The 14,945-nt window shown below is 42.8% G+C and overlaps 1 protein-coding gene across 2 annotated transcripts in view; it reads left to right on the top strand.

The window, feature by feature from the left end:
• The window catches only part of LOC146862017 (broad substrate specificity ATP-binding cassette transporter ABCG2-like), a 319,514-nt gene that overhangs the window by 176,227 nt on the left and 128,342 nt on the right, over positions 1 to 14,945 (top strand). For both annotated transcript variants that reach the window (XM_085641178.1, XM_085641179.1), the window contains exons 8-9: positions 4,675 to 4,779; positions 6,229 to 6,476. In XM_085641178.1, the coding sequence (XP_085497304.1) occupies positions 4,675 to 4,779; positions 6,229 to 6,476 (353 nt within the window). The remainder of the gene's footprint in view (positions 1 to 4,674; positions 4,780 to 6,228; positions 6,477 to 14,945) is intronic.

The raw sequence follows: 14,945 nt of genomic DNA, 5'->3' as shown, positions 1-14,945 counted from the left end.
AGATGGCACTGGATCAAAAGGCTGTGTCACGTCACTTCCTGTGATGACATAGGGCCCCGATGTAACTATCTTTTCCTGTGATGTTGTCAGGTCAAAGGTCCTGTGATGTCATTTCTTGTGACATCATTGGAAGGGGTGAAAGGGCATGTGTTGTCACTTCCACTACCCCAGGCATTTTGGTCAATCGACATCCATGGGCTACAGGGATTTGGCACTGGAGGAAAGACATTGGAGTGGTGCAGATCTTACCTGATCAATAGGTCCCAGGCAGTTTTCCTATCAGAACTTTTCCTATCGAGCCAAATAAAACATATTGCAGCAACAGGTTTTTCCTCCTTACCCTTTTTTTTTCAGAGTTTTATATAGCGCGAACTTGACCCGAATCTAATCAGGTATCAGCGCTTTACATAACACCAGTTACATTACTTGAGGTCATACATTCATATTTTGTTAGGCATGGGGAGATTTAGTGATTTGCCCAATATCACAGGATGTTCAGCGTCATTACCGAGACTCGAACCCAGTTCCCCAGGTCCGAGGTCAAGCGCCCTAGCCGTTAGGCCAACTCCTCTCCCCATGCTTATGAAGGTCTTACCCTTTCTTCCTAAATCAGCTCACCGAGTGGTGATCCAAGTGACTATATTAGGTCGCCTCGACTTCTGCAATTTTTTATTCATGGGGCTGGATGAAGGTCTTCTTAAGAAACTCTAAGGAATACAAACTGCAGTGGCCAGATTGGTCTTTGGGATCCCTAGTTTTTCTCTAATGTCTGAGGCCCTAAAATCCCTTCATTGTGAAAAAGAGGGTTATCGTTAAATCCCTTTGCCTTGTATTTAAAGCAGTTCATTACAGTGGCTCTGAGTACGTGTTACAAAGATTTCGCAGTTGCACACTATCATGGTGTCTGCATTTCTATAGAGTGCATCTGTTGGTTGTGCCCAGATTTAGAGGTCTTGCTCAGGTGGTAAAGCCTTTTTGGCCTGGCAGTAAAGCTCCGGAATGAGCTACCAGGTCACTTATTTCTTGCCCCTTCTTACTAAGGTTCAGGAAGGCTTTGTAGACCTGGCTTTTCAATAATTAGGACCAGTCAAGCTTATCCCCAGTTGGTTGACAGCTCTGTCACTGTACTTTGATTTGGATATTTTCTTTTTTGTGTTTACATGGAGCCAGTACACCTTTCAATGTATTTGCCGAGCTTTACAAATTTGGTAACTTAACATATAACATATGTTAGAAATTGGGTTCCTGGCTGACTGGGTAAAGCCTTATTCGAGCAGTAACCACAATCCTAGTCAGGATAAGTTGCAAACACACCCTAATTTAACCTGTGCCCACCCTCTGGTAGCTTGGCACGGAGCAGTCAGTCTTAGCTTAAGAGGCAATGTGTAAAGTATTTGTGCAACATTTCAAACAGTAAAACAGTGAAAACACCAAAGAAAAAGATTCCGCACCAAGTTAGAAAAATAGCTCTTAATTTATTAAATAAAACAAGACCACAATTACAATAATCCAGTGAGTAAAACCGGGTAATTGAATTTTAAAGAAATAACGTTCAGGATGACCACAATGGCACGCCTGCTGGCTACAGGGACCAGGATTGGCCCGCTGGGCAAAAGCACCTTAGTCCAAGTTGTTTCGAGGACCCTGTCGATGGAAAGGATAGGGAATGTAGCCAAACCGATGCGTCTGTGTCCATCCTCACAGTGCACTGATCCTGATCCGTGAAGCAGCTGCAATGTGTCTGCTCCGATGAGCGCAAGGGCAGCTATCTGGAGTTCTCGCCTTCAGAGATGGGAAGACCTCGAGTCTAGGTGAGCGTCACCCAGTGCTGGTTCTGAAGGTGGTGCATCAATCCTTGCTGATGTGGTGGTTTTGGTCATGCAACAGGTGCGATGCACTGGTTCTTATCCAGACAACTGCGCTGATGCACCGGTTTGAGAACAGATGTGTGGGTTTGGGTGAAGCAAGCACCTTAGGCCACTTCCAAGGGTCCAGGACTGGTATGGCACTACTTGACAGGGCAGACTCACTGATGCAAGAGTCTTTTATGTCAACTGAGACTTTGGATCAGGAAGCCAGCCAACTAGTCCTTGGAGTCACCCTGGGTTCTGGGGGTCAAGTGATGCAGCTCCAGTCCTTCTCACCCAGACCAGAAGGGCAGCAATTCAGCACAGCAAGAAAGCAGTTCTTCCAAAGCAGCAGTCCAGCAGAGTGGCAGTCCTTCAGCAGGTCAGCAGTTCTTCTTCCTGACAGAGTACCCACAGGTCCAGAAGTGTACTGATGTTGTAGGGTCTGAGGTCCAGTTCTTATACCCAGGGGTGCCTTTGGAGTGGGGTAGACTTCAAAGAAGAGTCTTTGAAGTGCACAGAGATCCTCTCCTCCTGCCCTAACTCACTAGAGGGGTTTATGCAGCCCTTTTGTGTGGATAGGACACAGACTTTTCAGGTATAAGTGTGAGGCTGTGTCCAGCTCCCCTCTCCCATCATCCCAGGATGGCCCATCAAGTTAACCTAAGCTCCTATTGTGTGTGGATGTCTAGGGGGAATGCACAAAGCCCAGCTGTCTCCCAGCCCAGACATGCAATCAGAGACAGTCTGCAGGCACACATGTTTAAGAGCAGGACATTGCCAACTTTGAAAAGTGGCATTTTTAAATTGAAACAATGAATCCAACTTTGGCATTAATGATGTATCATTACCATTCCATAGGGACTAAACATGACAGCTCTATCTCCTCTCAATTAGGAATTACAGCTTATTAAATGTAATAAGCAACTCCCAATGTTCTCCTATGGGAAGGATAGGCCTTACAGCAGCGAAAAACAAATGTAGGAGTTTTTCACTACCAGGACATGTAAAACTTAAAAGTACATGTCCTACCTTTTATGTACACAGCACCCTGTCCTTTGGGCTACATAGGCCTACCATAGGAGTGACATATATGTAATAAAAGGGGAGTTTAAGGCTTGGCAAGGTGTTTTAAATGCCAGGTAGACATAGCAGTGTAACCCTGCATTCAGGCTGCAGTGGCAGGCCTGGAACAAGTTTTAGAGTGCTACTTAGGTAGGTGGCACAATAAGTGCTGCAGGCCCACTGGTAGCATTTATTTTACAGGCCCTGGGTATGTGGTATACCATTCTGCAAGGGAAATTAAATATGCCATTTAAGTATATTCCAATCAAGCCACATTTAGAGGAATGAGCAAAAGCACTTTATCACTGGTAAGCAGTGGTAAAGTGCACAGAATCCTAAGGCCAACAAAACCGAAATCCTACAAAAATTGGAGGTAAGTAGGCAAAAGGTTTGGGGAAAGACCACCCTAAGGCTGACAGCCTGAATATTGTTCCCTGTTTAAAAGCTTGGAATTCTGAACTAAGGATACCATTATTAACATTTATATATTTCCAGTAACCTATAATGAAATAACACAATTTCTTTTTGAAGACTATTAACCCAGACAAATATACTTTCAAGATGCAAAATGCACAATGTTTCCTACATTCGATTTTTTCCTAATAACCTATCTTTCACTTTCTCTGGTCCTTAATCTGAAATACCTTTGTGACTCAGGCACTTGATTGAAAACTAATTGCTTGTAATTGAAAGGATTAAAAAGAGAAACCACTCTTGAATGGTAAGTCTCTTTATAATACAATGTTATTAGTCAAAAGTTACTTATAGCCAATCCCTTTTACATCAGTCTGGTGGTTGTGGCCCTCATTATGAGTGTGCCAATATTCTCGATTCAGGAAGAGTTGGGACTTTGCACCATTTGTGCACAAAAGCTATAGTTGTTTTTGGGCACTGCAGCTCTGAACTGCAGAAAGCATGCAGTATTAATACTTAATCCACCATTACTAGGTGATGATCCATGGTAAAATCCAACATTGGCCAGCGGCACTGGGTAATATACCTATTCCTGCTTCCAAAGTTTAGACCTTAGGTTTCTTGATAGACAATAAGCTCTCCATGAAGTCACAGGTAAAAAAGGTCTCCATGACTTGCTTTGCTACCCTGAAATGGCTTACGAAATTCATCTAGAACTTCACCATATCTGCCCAAAGATCTGTCATCGAGGCTCTTATCCTATCTCGCCTGGACTCCGGTAACATCCTCTACTTCAGTCCGATAAAGCCTCCATGAGATGTAACTCACTCGCATGGGAGGTCGCTCTTTTACGTTCCTCCTCCCTAAGCTCTGGAACTCTCGGCTAGAACGCCTGAGATCCTGCACATCACTGCCCACTTGTTGCAGACTAATTAAGATCTGGCTGTTTTGAACCACTGTTGTCTGTATAAACTTTATCTGTTGCTAAAAGTGTCATGAAACCCCGAGTGGGTAGCTGTTTGCGCTATTGAAGCATTTTAACGTAACGTTAACATAGCATTGACCCTGAATGGGGAGGAAATCCTGAACCAAGAAAATGTTACACACAACAGTATTAGAGTTTTCCTTCTGTAGCTATACCACTCCAAATACTGTGACACATTGAATGATGCCCGATATATGTCCAAAATGATTGTCCAAGGCTTCTTGCCTAATTTAATTTGTATGATCATTCATTGTAATAACAAGTATTGACATAAACCCAGATAATTCGTTTCAGACATTGCATATGTTTGTTTTCTTTGAACAACAAATTATACATTGTGCAAACAACATTTTCTTTTTGCAGGGTATGAATGTGAGCCATACAACAATCCAGCAGACTTTTTTCTGGATATCATCAATGGGGACTCAACGGCTGTGGCATTTAATAATGTGGATCGCGATGATTTCGGTGTGTGGATTTTTATTGTTTTTTATGCATATTTCCAAAAATATGTTACTCAGTCACACTGTGGCATTGCATACATCATTTTTTCCTTCAGTCAGTATCATTGAAGGAATATAGTTTGTTTGCCTGATTTTAAATACATGGAAACATTGCTTTCATACCTTCACAAATAATGTAGAAATTTAATTTGATCTTTAATTTTTTTTTAATAAAATGTTTGTTGTATCCAAATTGTATTTTGGCAAAAACAAAAGCACATAGATTATTTCTGCTTTCCCTAGAACACTACTCCTATATGTTCTACACATAATTTTAACTACAAGGATTTCCACACACTCAGCCAGCACTCTCAAGTATTCAGAGAATAAAAGATCACAAAATGTTGAGATGAAAATAAAGAAAGCATTGTGTGGTCAAAGTAGTTTGTTTTGCAAATACACTGCATGTTTCACTTAAGGATTTGGACGAGAGGAACCACCAGTAGATCTAATATCCTAGCTGGTATTTACCGGAAGAGTTTCTGTAAATTGCATTTTTTGTCAGTAGTCTATCAACGCTTTCCACGGGCTACTTACAGTTACTTTCCTCTTGTTGGATATTGTGTGCCATCATATAGACACCCATTAGGTTATCCACCTGCCCTTTCCTGCACTCCATGGTGCTTTGCTTGGCTGTGCCCATTTTCAATGTCAAATGAGGTTGGGGCCAGTGGACGTTTTTCCGACCTCTGGGTTTGGGTTAGAAAGATAACCCCACATGTAAACATGACCTGCCATAAAAGAATAGAACTGAAACTGTTAAAACAGCCATGGCCAGACTAGAATGCCACCTTTAAAACTGCTCTAAAATTACATAATGATATATAAGAAAGCTTGATGGGTGATGTGTAAAGTAGTATACTGTTTCAAACGTTCACATTTGAGGATGTTCATAAAAAGCATAGTTAACTCTGAAATCTAAATTCTGGCAGTCGACTGTGACATTTTCAAGTTTCTTCTGTGCATAAGTATGCCCTTATTTATTAAAACTATCTAGTCCCAGTTACCAAAATGCCCAAAGAGCCCAAATAATGTCAAGATATCTTTTGCGCACTAATACTTTAGTTAAGTTCCAATGACTACCTTCAAGGTTCAAGCTAATCAGGGACAGTCAGTTTATAAAACAGATCGTTTCCCAAAAGTCTGTATTATGGCAGGAGACTTTCCTGTCAACAGTGCACCTACACTTACTTCTTGGCCTTCATAGAGATACAGAGAAGAATTTCCTTCTCTCCCTTTTTATTTCATATGATGTATTTTCCTCTGTCAAAATGTATCAGCTAAACTTTGTAATATGTTTCTCAAAGTTTGAAATATTGCTGACAATTTTAATGCACTATTTGGTGTACAGGCTATTCTGTGAATGGTATACCAGGTTAAAATTAAAAATGTTTCTTTTTTCTTTCACCCAAAGATCCCATTGAAAAAAAGGAAGTTGGTGACAAAACGGTTGTCGAGAAATTAGCAGAGTGTTATCAGAACACTAACCTTTACCATGAAGTCAAATTTGAATTACAGAAAATGGCCGTGGGAGAAAGAGTGAAGACCAATATATTTAGCAGACAGATAACATACACCACATCATTCTTTCACCAGCTGAAGTGGGTGTCTAAACGAACAGTCAAAAATTTGTTAGGCAACCCACAAGCTTCAGTAGCTCAGGTAAGTTTACTGGCTCTTTTTTTGTATATTATGATTTAAATTGATTCAACCTTACTAAAGCTGAGCTTGTTTATTCAGAACAACATTTGAATGCATATAACTAGACTACAAGAAAATAGTCAAGTCTTTATTTATGGTATATAGGATGTCCTCTGAAGCAACCTTAGAAACAGAGGAAAACTGAGATAAACAGTAAAAATAAAAGCATTGCAACCCATGGGAAGGCAGCGAGCTCTTAAGCAGTAGCATAGGTATGTCACGGTCTACATTAATTTGCAGCCTCTGCTTTTCCTCTGCCTCTCCACAAGATCTGTAGAGATTTTGCTCTGGAGTGGGAGGGGCAATGGCACTGGTCATAGAAAAAGAAAGGGGACTTGTGCATTCATTCTCCCACACCTCTTGCTGCAAGTCCCATGCAGCAACGGAAAAGAAGACGACGACGACGTAGGCCCCTGAAGCCCCTGCCTCTCCCTTTACTTTTTCTAAATTGCAGGAAAGACGCAGTTTGGTAGAACACAGGGAAAGACAGAAGCTCTGTCGGCTTCCATAACTCCTGCTGTTGCTAACTAGCAGATACTGTGAGAACCTGCATACCGACAAACTGGGGCCCACCACAAACTGCCATTCATTCACCTAGAGCTGCAGAAGAAGTACACTGCATGACCTATGAGGCCGTCCCCATGCTGATTTCCATTTAGTGATTTTGGATTTAATTAAGATGGACAGAAATAGACTGGTGGAATGTTCTACTTGGCTTACGGCCCACTGCAGGTCTTTCTCAGCCCTTAAAGTCATGCATATTTTATATTGACCCCCTCCGAGGGGGGTTATGGAATGGTTGATATAATTCCATGATGTTTTTTTTTAGCCTTACAGCACATTACTCCGTCTATATTATAGACATCCCATGTGCATTAAGGCTACAGTTGTATGCCAGAATATGATAAACGGAAATAACGTCGGACATGAATATTGCAGCCCAAATATTGTTCACAAAAGCATTGTCCCATTAGTTGTAGAGAGGGGCAGTTTTTCAGCAAACAATATTTAGGACACAATTTTTTTGTCAGGCAATATTCTGATAACTATATTCTGGTACACCACAGCTACAAGATGGCGCCATGGACAACCAGGCTGGATAGTGCTTGACAATTAAAGTGGGCTATAATGCTGAGGAAATTATTAACACAAGATGCTCTGAAGTTGGGATTACGGGACTGCTGTACCACCACTTTTTGCCTATAGGAAGAGCAAGCAAAAAAGCTACATATGTTTAGCCCACTGAGACATCTGTTGCCTTCTCATGTGCCATAGCCTGTGCCCACCATGCATGTCTCACTCCACATTACAATTTGTTTCACCTTTTTAGGACAGAGTGGAACTGCCTAACTAGCGCATTTTCCTGTGGGATGTGTAGCTAGGCACATTTTTCAGACATGTTTTGAACAGCATGATGTTCCCTTTTTGTTGTACACGCGTATTTTTCTCCTTTGCTCACTACATTGAAAGGGACTGTGGTGTGGACAGTTTAGGTAAATGTCTACATTGAAAACAAAATGTCTTCTCTCTGTTTTGCATAAACGTTTAACCTACCTGCACTGTTGTCGAAAACATCAAAGAAAACATATTGTTGCTATAAACCTTTTTATATGCTGGTTATTGATGCTAGTCCTGCAGTAGAAGAAACTGAAGTAATATTAAACATATTACTGCCCTTAACAATAGTGTGTCCATCTTACAGAGCCATAAAACATCCTACCACATTGTCCCAGAAATGTTTTCTAGTACTTGGAGGCCCTGGTAGAAAAGCACTTGGGACCCAAATCAACTCCTGGAATCGTGGTACATACAAACTGTAGTGTGGGCAAGTGAAAGCATAGTCCATAAGCCATTACAGCTTCCTAGCCATCTGACTTCTACCATGGACGCCGATTCATAAGAATTTCACGGGTAGCGGAAGTGACATCACATTGCCGTTGACCCCTCCTGATGATGTCACAGGAAGAGACATAATAGGAACATAGACCTGGTGACATCACAAAAAGTGACATCACCTTACCTTTGGACCCTCATGAAATCAAAGGAAGCAACATTGCATGACCTTTGACTTGGTGCTATCACAGGAAGTGATGCATCTAACCTTTGGTTACTTACAGCACACACAGAGGCTAGAAAATCTCTACAGATGCAAAAGAAGTACCCTATAAACAGAAATACTTCAAATCCTATTGAAAATGCAGCTGCATACATTGTTTCAGGGGGTACCTTCAGATATACAATAAAGATAATGTAGCATTGATTAAGAACCTATCAAATAGTGTACAACAATGGAAAATACACTAGTCATGTTGAAATCAGCCATTATCATTATCAAATATTGTATAAAATGGGAAGGCTGATAGCCCTATAATATTCAAAACAAGTTCACTTTATCATTTGGTTTTAGAAACTGAGAATAATTTGTAATTAAATCGAAGTCTCTTGGCACATAGATAACAGTGCTATTTACTGCAGGTGTAGTTCTCCCAGCAACCTTCCTTTCCATGACATGGTGTACATACTTCTAAACCGGTGGAACCATCGACCCTTTCCCTCTTTGCTATTATTACTTTCTTCTACAGAAAACGTGCGCATCGCTGGTACAGAACATGTGTTGATTAATATCTGCATTAGCAATTTAAAGAGAATTAAGAAAATGTGGGCAGATTTTACTCACATGGCCAAAGATACTGGCTGTCATGTTGATACTGCATTACTGATAAGAAGAGATGCTGCTGCTCAGCTTTCTTGAAAAGAAGTGGGCGCTGACTGTGCAGATAGAAAGAGGCCTACAGCTCACACGTTCCCACCTAGCAGTGTATCTGCTGGTATGAGCAGCAGCTGCTTCTTGTGATGCTTGGGGCATCCTCCTATGTAGAGACTGACTTGAGGGTATGTTGATGCTCAGCTGATATGAAATGCAGGATAGGCTGACCGTGCCACAGCTATGATATACAGATCTCTGAAAAGGATGCTGGTTGGTACAAAGAATAGTTGATGCACTGATAAACTGATAATTGCCAGTCTTAATGAGAGAACGCATAGGTGGACATGAAGTGCTTGGCTGCAGGACATCACGGTGGCTAGCGGTGCTTTGTAATACGGTTTCCATATTTCTACACCTGACAAGCTGATGTGATGGGGCTGCATATACACTATGAACGAAAAAAACCTAAATGGGCAGCAAGTTTGTGCTTTACTGACTTCTGCGATCTCTGGCAGATCTCTTCAGGTGGCACAAGCCTCAAGGAGGCCAGAGGCTGATTGAGGAGTAACTGTTGTTTGCCTGGCCATTAGGAGAAGGTAGATACTGCATGGCAATGTGGTAGATGCTGTCTTCTTGCCCCTGCTGAGGATACTTTCTTCTGTGATCACTGACTGATGTTTTCGGACAGCGAATGGTTCTAGATGAAAACAGATTGACTGGTGAGCAGCAGTTGCTTGCCTGGCCATATTGAGGAGGAGGAGGATATGCTTGGCAGCATGGTAACTGATGTCTGTGTGTGCTTGCATAGGTTACTGACTTCTGTGGCAACTGGCTGATATAGTCGGGAGGCATATATTCCTTAAGGTGAGAAGAGACTGAGACTGACTGGGAAATAGCTGTTGCTTGCGTAGCCATCTGGAGAAGGCCGATACTGTTTGGCAGCGTGATAGCTTCTGTCTTTACCCTTCATAGGGTACTGGCTCCTGAGATTTTACTGGCAGATTTCTTCAGGTGGCCTAGGCTTCGAGGGGAATAGAGACTGTTTGAGAGGTAACTGTTGTTTGCCTGGCCATCAAGAGAAGGCCAAAACTGCATGGCAGCTGCTGTTTTTGTGATCCTGCATAGACTTTTGGCATAGGCCTCAAAAGGAATAGAGACTGAATGAGGAGTAGCTGTCCTTTGCCGGCCCATCCGGAGAAGGCCGATTCTGCATAGCAGCGTGATAGATGCGTTCTTCTTGCCCCTGACTAGATTTTGTTCCAGGGCTGTTATTAGTATCGCTTCGCGCCACTACAGATTGACAACCCTTTGACCAATCAGAGTACACTGCTGCCGTGCGGGGAGCTCAGATATACATACATACATGTTTCAGGACATAGCCTAGTCCAAATAATTTTTTCTTTTTTGCATGACGCGTGCAATGAACTTGCATAACTTTAAAAACCAAAATGAACCATAGGTGACAACACATTTTAAACAACTTCTCTTATTTCACACACAGAGATTTGTCGAAACAAATCTGCGTCCATAGCTGAACACCGTATGCAGGGAGCATTGTTTAAAGTAAAACAGTATGCAAATGTTTCCTGGCCTCTCGGTCCCATGCTAGTCTGCTCGTCTGCACACTTGACTCCAGACCAAATTGGGACCCAAAAGAGTCAAAACAGTGCTTGCCAAATTTCTTCTCAAGCAAACTGTGCTTTTATGACTAAGAACCTCTACTGTGAAATGTAAACGAATACTGACTGAACACTTTACTCTATGAAACATACTAAATATGCACGAGGTATCGAGCCTCAGCTTGTGGAAATTTAGAAAGTGGTACATCTAAAAACAGCTATTGACTAGGCACCTACATAAACATTGATGGCTGGCTGAATGTTAAATCTGATTCGACGTGGAAACCATTGCACAGGTGACCTGAGGGGGTAGCAGTGTCTGTAAGAGGTCTGAGAGTTATCAGGCAATCAGCTGGCAGCCATGATTTACTCTGCCTGTCACACATTACTGTGCCATGGCTGTAAAAAACGGGTTGTATTAGATTTAACGAGGCTATGAGACCTACAGCCGGAACTGGAAAGTACCTTTTACCCACATGGGCACACAAGTGATATTTGGTTCCTATTGTAAACCACCAATACATCTGATGGGATAACGTGAGCTACAACACCCCAAGGACCCTGTGTTCTTTGAGAAGAGGAAATTAGTGGAAAACGTATTCCGCTAGTTTGCCTTGCTCCACAACACCTGGCCCATAGGTGGTCCGGTTTTAATATGCCTCTATTGAGTACTTTTGATATGTTTCACTTTTACACTATTGCAAGGATTAACTTCCTTCCACTTATTTTTCTCTTACCACCATTTGGCAGTACTACATCCACAATCACTGGAAATACATAATGATGTACAATTTATTTTAAAGATTTGGTTAGGAGTGCCTGGTAAAGCACTCTACTTGAATAAACTAGCAGTCTGACTAAACATATCGGATTAAACATAGTACCTTGGTTATTCTCTGCCTGAGCTTCTAGGGGGGGTCAAACGCCCAGGCCCTATGCGAAGGAGGTGTTAGCAGTGGTCCATGTTTAATTACAGTCAGATCAAAACGCATGTATGTGCAAGATTGCTCATCTTACACCCTTCACCTCGGTTATTTGACCCCTGCTGGTCCCGTTACCACCAGTCTAGCCTGACCCACTTACTGATCTGAAGGGCAGCCCATCGGGCATTGCCTAATTGCCCTACAGACACGCCTGACCCTGAATGCAAATGGTGAACCAAGAAGTGCAGTAAAGTGCAATAGAAGATAATTGACTGTTGTGGACTTTGGCACGAGTGGAGTGTGCTTCTATAATTAACGCAAAGCACAAGACTGATAAACGAGACATGTTTGCACGCCCACGCCGGTCTGGCCCAGTAATGCCAGCCCTTTGCTGCGTCCCAAGCAGAAGTGAGAATCATTGTGTGGTGTTCTGCAGAGCTGTATGGTGTCGCTGCAGATGCCTGACGGTTTGCCCGAGCTCTTATTGCTGCCTGGTGCCCAGTGCCACCAGAGACACCTGGACCGGGTCACGTTCTTAATGGCACGGGGGTGTTTTCCCATTACCAGTATTTATTTCTTGCCATTTTATGTAGTGCGAACTCGACCAGAAGGTACTGGAGCACTTTACAATAGTACCAGTTACATTACACTAAGACACGTTAATTTTTGGTTGGCACCGGGAGATTGTATTATTTGCTGAGAATCCAAGGATGTTGAGCCAACGCAGAGACTCGTATCTCCAAGGTTGGCAACTCTGGCAGTTACTCCACACCCTCTTCAAACTTCACTTATTTCAAAAGACAGTAAGGCAAACAATACATACTGAGGTCTGCAACCCATGCATGACCCGCACATTTTCTGTAGTGCACGGGGTGTGTCAGTGCGCGACTGAAACTCTTGAAAAAATAAATGCAAACAACATTGCGCGAGCTTCTTTAGAAATCTATCAGGTATGGCATGAATTTCCATGAATAACATGATTCATGGTAAAAATCTACAATAGAAATTGCTCTATCTTTCTGCAGGGTGTGTTAAGTTGTCTGTCAACCTCGATATAGCGCAGTTGGGATGGCAGCGGGCACCACTCATTATGCTAAAGAAATGATGCCAACGAGATACCAAACAAGAGCTCTACATATGCATAGAATAACCCCACGTAAACAAATGTGGATGGATACTCACTGTGCAAATACTGGAACACGTGCTTTATATTTTAAATATGATTTACTTAAAACAATGGGTACGATGTCTGCATGGGCACGACTGCTGCCTGCAAAGGCTTCCAGGACGTGGGCAGGTAGCGCAGGGGCACAGCAATCATTTTTGATAAGAGGGCTGTCATTGGTAGCCCTTCGCGCCACTGGAGCTTCCAAGGCTGTCATTGGAGGAGCTTCGCGCCACTGCTTATTGACTGCTCTGTGAACAAATACATTGGTATCCCGCGGGGAGATTAGAAATACACGTTGGATGACAAAATACATAGTACATGTGTCTAGAATTGTACGCATGCGCACACTAAACAATAGGGCACAAACTTACAAACGGGGAGCTCTGACCGACGGAACACCGGACCCCGGACTGGATGATGCTGTTAATGCTGTGGCGCGGCAGCGCCACCCCAGGAGTCACAAGCAAGGTGGCAGGAGTCGCAGTGGGTGGCTTAGGGGTCGCAGTTGTGACCTCTGGCGGCCCCTAATTAACATCAATGACTTCTACCAGCACTATAGCTTCTACTGGTTCAGGCATAGACCGAGATAATAAGAATGTTTCTGTTGCTGTGTCCGTAGGACGATCTGAAGCTTGGCAGTGTGGATCTGCCTGCGCTGGTGGTGGTAGAGGGTTCAGGGGTGTTGGGTTCAAATACTTTCCCTAGTGCTGCATCTCCAGCACAAGGCTTGGATGTGTAGCTAAAGTCTCTTTCTGGTTTAGATTAGCCTCAGTTGTAGAAAAAAGTTCAAGTAGCCAAGCCTTTCACCATTTACCAGAGCAGGGTCGAGTTAGACTGCTCTTCATGAGGAGTGAGGCAGAGAGGTCATGGTTAATCCATGAAAGATACTTGATTAGTGGTCATTTCAAGAAGGATTGTGCAGAGCACATCGCTGCCCCGGTTGTTATATCATTATACTTTCAAAAGTGCATGTTATAAGTTTTAACTCGAAATTTCTTGGATTTAATGTATGACACCAGAGTTTGGAAACCGAGCCAGTCACTGCTCACTGTGTCTGAGCTGGACTGTTCATCCATTCCAATGTCCTACTGTTGCAGCAGTGGCGAAGCTAGGGGGAAGCAGTCAGCCCAGGCAGCTCTTTTTTGGGGGCGGCGGTGAGCGCAAGGAAAGTTTTTCTCGTCTGTCTCCTCCCCGCTTGTCGTGGTCTGTTGTTCCCACCACTCTTACCTGCACCGGGCGGCAAACTCATGGATCGCCCGGGCAGCAAAATGTCTAGCAACACCACTGTGTTGCAGGTAAGCGTAAGAGACAAAGTTGTGAACCACTATGGTGCTAGGAAAGCAGTAGGACTATCCTATGATATCATGATTATATCCTTAATATGCATAAGTGACACACATTTAATTAAACAGCATCTGGCACTCCTTCTCCAAAGCGCCCTGATATGAATCTCGTTCACCACTACACTGATATTCTAGACAGTGAACTGGAAATTAATAATGCAGCTCCCACCCCAGGCCTGGCATTGCAAAATATTTCAGCGAATACCTCACTGAGCTTCCTGACCTGCTCCTCTTTGCTCTAGGTTCATATAAGGTCCTGTTCATACCTAGTCAGGTGTTTCCTGAGTTCCTAATCCATGTAGGCTAACCAAGTAATACAGTGTCTTACTGTAACCTTGTCATTTATTGCATTTAAAAATTAGCGCTTGAGTGATTTCTAAGAAATCTGGTTACATTTTGAAAAAGAGGTACTCGATACATTTTGTTTCCATTTAGACCATAAGTAGGGCCATGTCCTCATAAATTAGACACATCTGACCTAACACTATTTCAGCAGTCATCAAAAATTGTTTGTTTAGGATCCGGCGAGCACAGTGTCTTCTAGGATACATGGAAAAAGCCAAAGGCATGATAGGAAAGCAGGGCACTGATTTCCATTTTTTTAAAGGGACAGTACTTTTCCAATGCTGAGGGGATGCTGGGGAAGGATCTATTACTTAAGACTGACTAT

The sequence above is a fragment of the Triturus cristatus genome, chromosome 2_2 (assembly GCF_964204655.1).
Source record: "Triturus cristatus chromosome 2_2, aTriCri1.1, whole genome shotgun sequence".
In the NCBI taxonomy this organism is placed as follows: Eukaryota; Metazoa; Chordata; class Amphibia; order Caudata; family Salamandridae; genus Triturus; species Triturus cristatus.
This window is presented reverse-complemented; position numbering and strand designations above follow the sequence as displayed.